Source organism: Pundamilia nyererei, unplaced genomic scaffold (genome assembly GCF_000239375.1).
Source record: "Pundamilia nyererei isolate P.nyererei 1_Seehausen unplaced genomic scaffold, PunNye1.0 scaffold00051, whole genome shotgun sequence".
NCBI lineage: Eukaryota > Metazoa > Chordata > Actinopteri > Cichliformes > Cichlidae > Pundamilia > Pundamilia nyererei.
This window is the reverse complement of record NW_005187452.1, coordinates 2,141,535-2,150,856: the sequence shown is the minus strand read 5'-3', so window position 1 is coordinate 2,150,856 and position 9,322 is coordinate 2,141,535. Positions and strand designations below refer to the sequence as shown.

At 40.4% G+C, this 9,322-nt stretch overlaps 1 protein-coding gene across 2 annotated transcripts in view; it reads right to left on the bottom strand.

Annotated features, from left to right (window-relative positions):
• The window catches only part of mdga1 (MAM domain containing glycosylphosphatidylinositol anchor 1), a 186,610-nt gene extending 179,998 nt beyond the window's left edge, over nt 1-6,612 (bottom strand). For both annotated transcript variants that reach the window (XM_005733341.1, XM_005733342.1), the window contains exons 1-2: nt 6,040-6,612; nt 4,812-4,901 (exon numbers count right to left, since the gene is read on the bottom strand). In XM_005733341.1, the coding sequence (XP_005733398.1) occupies nt 4,812-4,878 (67 nt within the window). In that variant the 5' untranslated portion in view covers nt 4,879-4,901; nt 6,040-6,612. The remainder of the gene's footprint in view (nt 1-4,811; nt 4,902-6,039) is intronic.
• Nucleotides 6,613-9,322: the final 2,710 nt, after the last annotated feature.

Below are 9,322 nucleotides of genomic sequence, written 5' to 3'. Positions count from 1 at the left end.
AATAGAAATGTTGTCAGGCTTTAATATCGAGTCAGCTATACAGCAAAATATGAAAGAGGAAAGGAGAGCAAGGAAGAGTGATCAAGGGAAAAAATGGTAAGAAAACTTAGTTGGGGAAGCATTGTAGTGTATCTATGAATGTCAGTAAAAAATGTAATTAAAATTAATATCTATCTATCTATCTATCTATGCTTTTAAAAAGAGATTAAGTTATTGAGTTTGAGCAGCACTCCAACAATTTCAAGGCCTTTGATTAAAAGTGATACAGACAGAAAGGTCACTTGGTAGCTATAGTTCATATTCATGTAAGAGGGTGCAATCTGTTAAGCAAAACATGGATAGTGTGTGTGTGTTTGCATTACCGATGTATTTATAATCATCTGTGTACACAGTCATGTTTTGGTGACCAACTCCCTTTTAGTGATGAAAAAACATGTCCTCAAAATTAAAAACTACAAGTTTTAAGATCGAGGTCAAAGTTCAAAGTAATTTTAAATTTAGGTTACATATGGGTAAAGTTTAGACTTGTGTTTTGATGCAAAACCTTGCCTGATTACATGTCTGCATGCGCCTCTGAATATTCTGTGCCTACATCTCTGCATGTCAAAAGAAAAAAGCAGGTAAGGATTAGGAGGGATGTAAAAGATTATTATCATCTCTTGCTTAACGTTTCAGTCTCTTCCAATCTCTGTCTCCTCTCCCCCTTCCCCTCCTCCTCCTCCACTGCCTCAGAGCCACCGATAAATTATGGATGCTTATTAGAAAAGGGCAATATTCAGCATTCAAAATAAACTCAGTAGCATGAGACATGAAAGAGACACAAACAAAAAGTGCTGATGTGGGAAGAGGAAGAGTTAAAGTCACAGGGGAGCCAGTGGCCAGGTCACATAAACCTGCGGTGATCTATTTCATCTGTGTACCATCGGAAGATAATATACTGTAGATCTTCTGTGATATCACAATACAGAAATACTCTATTAAAAGTAAAGCGTTTAAGTTTTTCATCCGAAAGTAGAAAAAACCAGAAAATGATTATAAATTAAATAATAACTATTGTAAAAATGAAATCATTTAGAAAGCAGCAAGGTCTGTGTTAGTGTGGCTATATTATTTAGGATTTGGTCAATAATGTATTTTAATGTTTACATTACTTTAATATTGCAACTAGTAAAAATCAGGATGTATGTACTTGTTATACCGCTTAGCAAATGTCATCTTTTCTTTCTTAAATAAAAAAAATGGTCACATTTTAAGTAATTTTAGATTTTGACATAAAGTGGTATAAAACAATACTTCTGTTTTTTGTTTGGTTCTTTAGCAGTGATGGATGTACTAAAGGTAGTTACTTTAGGTAACTAGAGTACTTGAGTAAATGTGTGTATTTAGTTTCCATCATAGACTGCGGTGAATAAAGTTCCAGATTAAAACATATACAGAGAGACAGCAAATAAAAATGGGAAATGCAGCAAGCTTTTCATTCAACCTTAGGCAACATCTTCAAAGTTTTGTTACATCTGTGCACACTTTAAGCATATTAACTTAGTTTCTGCATTTCCTGTAGTGCTTTGTTCTGTGGCCAGTGGCGAGGCCTAATTTCCCCAGCTACTGTACGAGTCTTGCTCAAATCTAAAAAAAACAAAAGCACTGTTAAGCAAAATCACTGATTTAAGTTCATTAAATTTCCTGTTAACAAGCACATAATGAAGCATCACATTGCAGCCTAATGCAGTCTGGATTCCATCTACACCACCAGCTAATGGCTTTGTGTGACTTTGTCGAGCAATCAATAATTTGGTGTCTCTGTGAACTCTGTTATTTCACACAGTGTGATGTCATGCAGTACCACAACATGAAGAGACACTTTTCCTGGTACACTCTGTCTGTGTTGACTCTTCAGTTTAGAAGTCACATCCTGCCAAACTGCCTCGAAGTTTAATCCTTAAGTGCGTTAAGACTTGCCGCATGTGAATGCCACATCATGCTTGTAATGCCCTTGGATTACAGTATATCCAGATTAAATGAAACTTCAGAATCACTATGTATATATGCAGGAATGTTTGTGAGGAAATGCATATAAAAGGCTTATCCCCCAAGAGAAAACAGAGGAGAGAAGGAGAATGTTTGATAAATTTAAAAAAAAAGACGTACTATAAATGATCTGATTAAACTTGCATAACAAAGCTTGCTTAGCTGTGACAAAACATATGGTGTGAGGCTTTTTCTTTTTGCTATTAAATACACAATCACATTTTATTGGTGTACTTGTCTGTCCAATTCCAATTTGACGGACAGGTGTTACAAGCTTTTTGACAGACCTCACAGAAGTCCAATCAATACTACACTGCTGCAAGAAAAACAGTGACTGATCCTAAAGTCCCTGCTGAGCCAGCAAACTGTTGCAGTGGGATTGAGTGTGTCTTCTGCACAAGCATATCCCTCTCACACTTGCGCACTCCAACACACCCAGAAGTTCACAGGATCACACTCTTCACACACTCGCATACACGAGCACAAACACCTGCATACACAGATTCACAAAGCGTGAGCTGATAAAAACGCACACATCCAAAAACACCCCAGAGAAGGCTACAGTAAATGAACCTCACAGCCATCCAAAGCACTGACATCAATCAGGCACGCTTTCACCGTTTGGCTCCCGACGGACGGTGAGTCGCATCTGTCTGCTAGAGCGAGTGCTAAACAATTCCAAAGTGACAGAAACCATTTTATGCATATCTGCATATACAGCATGCCAAACTCGTTGGCACTCTTCCTGATCACCCCTACTTGTGCTATTTACTGCAATTGTGTAAATTGTGAAACCATTTGCGTTTTCTGAATGACTCTTTTTAGCGACGGTGATTTTCCTACATGAAACAGTTGTTGCACAGATACGCTCAGCTAAGCAACACCAACACACAATCCACCGGGATTGCTGGGCGTCTGAATAGTGGCCAGTACAATTCCCAAGAAAGCTGTGGGCCTTTTCTTCCCGCAGCGGTGCCTAAAAGGCTACTCTTGCACAAAAGACACATATTCTATAAAACTGGGAAGGAAGACTCTGATAAAAAAAAACAACCAAACTAAACAGCGCTGGAGCCTCCACGCCTGCCAGTGACTGCATATCTGCTTCGACCCACTGCATATTTGTGACAGAGCCCATGAGGCTCTGATGTTTCATCAGACCCAGTACATCACCCTGAAGAGAACGCAAGACTGTTTTACACAGCTATGAAACAAAATAGATGAGAACAAGAATGCACAAGGGTGATTTTGAGATGTGAGCCTTTAACGGGACCGTGTAAGTAGAACAGAAGTACCTTCACAGGGAGACAAATGTTCAATTTTTTTTTAAAAATGGCAGCCAGCAATGAAAGCACACCTCAAGTTCTGAGTATCTTTTTGAACCATTTTGTTAGAAAAACATCTGCAGCATCCACAAATTTGATCTTTTAGAACATAATAGCATGCTAATAACAATCCCAAGGTAAGGCGTACACCTGCGTTTAAAACATGAACTCGGAAAACTGTTTGTAATGGAACTAATAAGTGCACAGATGAGAGAAAATCTGAGAAAAAAAATAATAACTTCTGCACACTTCTGGTGATTTCAATCCATCGCCATTATTGTACATTTATAGGCTCTTGCAAGAGCTGAGGGCTGACAAAATACAGATTTTGAAAGCAAAAATCTCAAGTATTTTATTTTAAAGTCAATGCAGTCTCTCAACTAGTGGTTCCAGTTGAAACGTTACAGTGGATACAATAAATCTGAGAATTGTCCGTGTAATTTGGATATAGTTTACACAGATGCTGACATGACAGCCGCAGTGCGAAGTATTGGAGCAGTACGAGTCTGATTAGGAAGGACTTTTATACAGGCCTATATGCTTCAGCAAATGACAGATTGTCAGCATTTCTCAGTGTGAAGGCAGGCTGCGGGATTGCTTATGACAACAGCACTCTGTGCTACAATGACTAAACAGACCCTGTTTTCAATGGCTGCCACATGCCTTCAAATGTCAAAATCAAAGTATCAAAGCTGACAGATCGGTTTGTGTATTTTTCTTGCCCGAAGGGACAGGAGGATGCATAACTGGCCAGGCGCCTGTCGCTGAAGCAACTGAGCTTCTGTAATACAGTAAACTGCAGTCGCAAGAGGTGACAAATCTCAGCTTTATCCTAAAAAGCATAGAGCGATTGTCCTGTTTAACCTGCCTGACAAAGACGGACCGTATATCAGAGCGCTCTAACTCTGCCTGTGCTGCTCTCTCGTCTTTCTCGCTGTCGTTCAGAGTGCGGGTGCCTCTGTGTGGAGCTGATTCAGTATGTATGGGACAAAGTGTTAACTTAATTCAAGCCAAACTTTGCCCTTTTTTCATTTTTAATCATAAGCCTTGGACAACTTTAATCTCACTTTGTGTAATAAATCACCAACCTAATTTAGACTTTGTATAACACTTGCGTTTGACCATGACGATTTTATTTTTTTCAGCCTAAAAATGGAATTAAATTGGATTTACAGTAGCTGGGTTTCCCTTCCACTACAGGGTTGGATGTTTTCCCAGTTTTCCTCTTTTGACTTCCAAGAAGTGAACTCTCCCTTTTAAGATAATTTGTTGTCCATCTCCCTCAGGCTTTTCTCAGGAGTGTTAAGACCAGTTATTGCAAGGCCTTGCTGAAACAAGAGCAATTTGGAGCTCATGACAAGCCTTCAATTACGCTCGTTGCTAGCAAGCTCACTCAGTCAGCATAATAAAGCATGTATTGATGTAATAACAGGAATACATAAGTAAATATAATGTCCTTACCGTAAACTCCTTGGCCCCAGGCAAGAGCATAAACACGAGACAATAACAATATCCAAAAAAGCCCCATGTTCAGCTCAGGTCCGTCATAACCTGAGAGAAAAAGACAAGGGTGAAAACAGAGGCACGGAATGGAACAGCCTGCAAACGTAACTATGGAGGATGGAAGAAACGACAACTGAGTGATTGTAATCAAAAAGGAGGGGAAAGATACTTTAAATTGCTTTGTTTTAGTGTTCAACTATGTCCCCTGCAACCCCATAAGCCGTGAAAATAATATTACAGAGCAATTTAGTTCCCACCGCGCAGCGAACCTCGCTTCATTCAACTTAAAGGGCAGGTAATTCAATCAATCGTGGATTATAGAAAGCTTACAAGCAGTCCAGTGTGATGAAGAATTGGAGATTGACAGGATTGTAGATGTCTGCTGTTTAGCGTGACTAAACTTCCTCTGTCCACCCCTCACTGAGGCACAGCGGCGGGCAGGTGTAGTCGGGAGCACAATAAGGTTTACACTGCAGTATTCATGGAGGATTTGCAACAACAAGTGGGGTCGCGGAGACTACTTTAGACCCCGAGACCCGCACATATTCCTTCAGATCAGTACAGTTGTTCCTACTCTGTCAGGTCGACGGTGATAGCAGAAATATGCACGTGTTACGTAATTTATTCTGATTTATTCCGATTCATTTTTATCATACATGTGTATGTATTAATGGAAAACTGTTTTCTTGTTGCACACTGGTGGTTCAAAACCTGTAGGACACCTGAAGACAAGGAATGAAATCCAGCTGAGTGAGGGAATAATGGACCCTCTTAGCTGACTCTTTTGCCCGAACACTGGGGTTTCCTCCGACGTCTAGAACGCACGTTTGTGAGAGGGCTGCATTCACCGTTCGCATTATAAAGCGCGCTGTAATCAAAGTTTCTTTCTGCGATATAAGCAAGTGAATCCCTGGCATTAATGCTTTGACGGGCACGCATTGCCTATATTGCAAATAATTTAGCAATCCCAAAATCTGAGCGCGTGTAACTAATGATCAACTTTGATAATGTTGGGTACATTTGAAAATACTTCCAGCGTCAATTAAGCGCTCACAAACAGTCTATAAAACATTCTTTAAAAATGAGACAGACATAATGTGAAGGGAATAGATAAATGATGCCAATCTGACATGTATTTTGTTCAAGTATTGCCAGTTCAGCGTTGGGGACAGTGTGCCATCTCTACCTTGTCTCCGAGGTGCCGTCCTTTGGGTCAGTCCGCTACCCAGTATTACGCGCCCTTCTCACGGCTCAGTAACGAGGATTCCTTCGCTCTCCGTTAGACCAACCTCGCTTAGTGTTTCACCACAGAAACAACAGAAAAGTTTTATATCCTCCACCACTGCGCGTCCAGTAAGAGCTTTAGCTAAAATTCCCAGAGTGGAAATGTGGACTTTTTCGAGCTCCCAGATCTCTGAAAGAATCTCTTCGGGGTGTTAAACTTTTATTTTACGCACGGAGAAGTATTCGACAGAACATCGCACAGCTCGGTTCCTCAGAGTCCCTCTTCTCAAAAATGAAAATAAAACCTCTGTTCCTTTGAAAAACTCAGGCAAGGCTACTTGGGGGAAATCCTATACACTCGGACTGCCTTTTTGTGGATTATTTACTCTGAAAGGCGTGGTTGAAACGCCTTTACTGTCTCTCCCTCTTTGCTTCTGGCCGATGAAAGTCTATGAAGCCCCTCTAACGCAATCATGCGCTCTGAAAATGAGCTTCCCTCCGCTAGTTCAATCAGCGCTGTGTCTGTGGACTCCAAGTGATGCTGGCCAAGTGGAATATGTGCGCAGACTGAGAACGACCGCCCCTGTCTGTGTGTGAGAGAGAAAGGGAGAGAGAGAGGGATGGAGAGAAGAAGGGGAGGGAGGACAGAGGCTTACACATAGATGCTCTCAAGCCTCACAGCTTCCACACTGAACAGGTTGTCAAAAGAACGCCACTGCTCCCCTCTCCCACTCCCAGTCTCTCACTCGCTTTGGAATAGGTTTTCAACCCTTTGGTAGCAACAGGGTGTTTTTAACAGCAGGGGAACGCGCGTGTTTTCCTGTTTTTCTCTTGTCGACTCTTTCCTGGAGTTCGTCCACTGCTGGTACACGCAATCGTCGATGCCAATTACAGCTGAGGGGCGCCCAGAAAGTTATTTTTTCTTTTAGCATAATGGAGGAACCCCGAAAACAGCCATCCCGCTGCATGGACCAATTATTTATGACAGCATAAACAGACCATTGTTATCCCCGCCCCCCCCAACTCGCCTAAGCACGCACATGGTGTCTCTCTCACACACAGATTTACAGTGCCCATCCCTCTATTTATCCTCTCTCTCTCTCTCTCTCTCTGTCTTTCTCTCTCTCTCTCTCTCTCGTTCTTGTGGGTTCTCAGTGAAGCCACTGGAGGGCGTTTCAGCTCATCGCCACTGTTTGAACGTACGTGCACGTGTGGCATGAGCGTCAGTTGTGCTTGTGCCCGTGTCTGTGTGTGTGCGTGGGGTCTGAAAACAACACGTGTTAAGGGCTCTTGAAGGCAATTTCTGGCCTTCCCACGAACAATGTTGGCTTATCACCAAGCAGCGCATCTGTCTCCATCTGGATTGAATAAAATAGACACTTAAAATATCGAACACAGAGAGTAGAGGCGGCAATTCGTCACGAAAGCAAAGCAACAGCCATCTAATTTCTGTAACTGTATTTATGCAACAAAGCAACAACGTTGCAATTTCTTCTCATTTAAAAAATAAACAGTTTCACACAAAATGTGGGTGGTGGGTGGGTTTACCTTTTGGTGATTAAACAGGAAGAGTGGGTGATGAAAAGAAAAGGAAGGAACAAGAAACTGCACCTTACACGAAGACAAGAAAAGCGTAGTTATTAGGTTTAGAGGGAACTGCGTGTGAGCTTAAATGCATAACGCGATATAGTTCCTGGTAGAAATATATTAAGGCATCCAGTTTCCATTTTTCTGAGTCATTTATAATGTGACTAGCTTCGTTTATTCTAATAATTTTGCGTGTGACAGAGAAATAAATTCACACTTTAACCTTGAGGCTTTATGTTGTATAACTGTTTTCTTAATATCTTCTTTAGTCTGCTTAATGGGAAAGATTTAGCAGTTTGAGAATATTGCTTAGGTTGTTAAGTTTATGGTGAATGTCATTAAATACAAAGCAGTTGTAAATCATTTTTGGAATTATCTTTGGATACAGTGCAACATTTTTCTCTCACAGACCATTTACCTCTCTCACACAAAATAGAAATACTGAGACTCTGTTTGTATTCCAATATTTCGTCTATCTTTATTGCATCTTATTGTTTTTAAAAACGTAATTTATTCACTTATTGTATTTCTGTCATGAAATATAAACATAGCTATTTGTTGCGTGATTTTTTCACTCAATTTTCTAAGCATCTTTATTATTCCCTATTTAGTTGCATCTGCTAGTGAATAATTTTCATGCAGTTATCAGTAAGTGTACACAGGGTGTAAAACAATATGTTATGCTAGTAGTTTGTGTTTTTGTCCAGCTAGTCCACAAACACAGCTGTGGATGATATGCTTTTCTCAAAGGCACATTGTTTGTCAAGTCCTTGTTTTTCATTTAACTTAGGAGTCCACATTGTTGCAAAACCAGCAGCGCTTCAGTCAAATGTCCTTTTGTCTAATGAGTGAAGGCTCAGAGTGAAAGGCCTTAAAACATCAGTTATCTTTGTTACTATACTTTGAATGGCTTATTCACAAAGTCTCTTTTTCTTCTGAGATGGACAATGTTGATTACTCCCACATCACAGTGTGAAATGTAATTGAAAATTCACAGACATTGCATTTGTACAGTGGAGGAAACACTAAAATGTTTTTGTTTGTTTGTTTTATTTAACTTCTTCAGGCTTTCAAGTGTTTTTCTATAGACTGTAAGTCTTAAATATAGTTGATTTTGGCAGCACAAAAACATATTTGGAATATAGTTTGAGTAAACCGATTAGGGTTTTTTTTTCTAGCATAATTATAATACTGATCACTGGGAACAAAGTTGTGAGAAAAACAAACTTTTAACGTAAATTGTTTTCTGCCAAATATGGCAGTAACATTTGTACTCTTCAATCATTTCTGGGCAACAGTGAGCAGTGAACATTTGGGGGTTTTCATCTGACATTCCTAAACAGAATCAAGACACTCAGTAATTACTTTGCACTCTCAATTCAAATGAAACTTTTAATCAGAGCAAACAAAATCATGGGTTCTGGCGCAAGTATGTGTCTCTTTCCTTCCTTCCCTTCGTTTTTGCCCCTCATGTTGGGTTGGAGCCAACAGTCTTGGCATGTCTTGCTGAGAGCGCATCATTGCTGCTTAAGGCAATGAATCTCAAAAGACAACATGTTGTAGGAACAACCTTGGGTGGGAGCCACACACACACACACACACACACACACACACACACACACACACACACACACACACACACACACACACACACACAC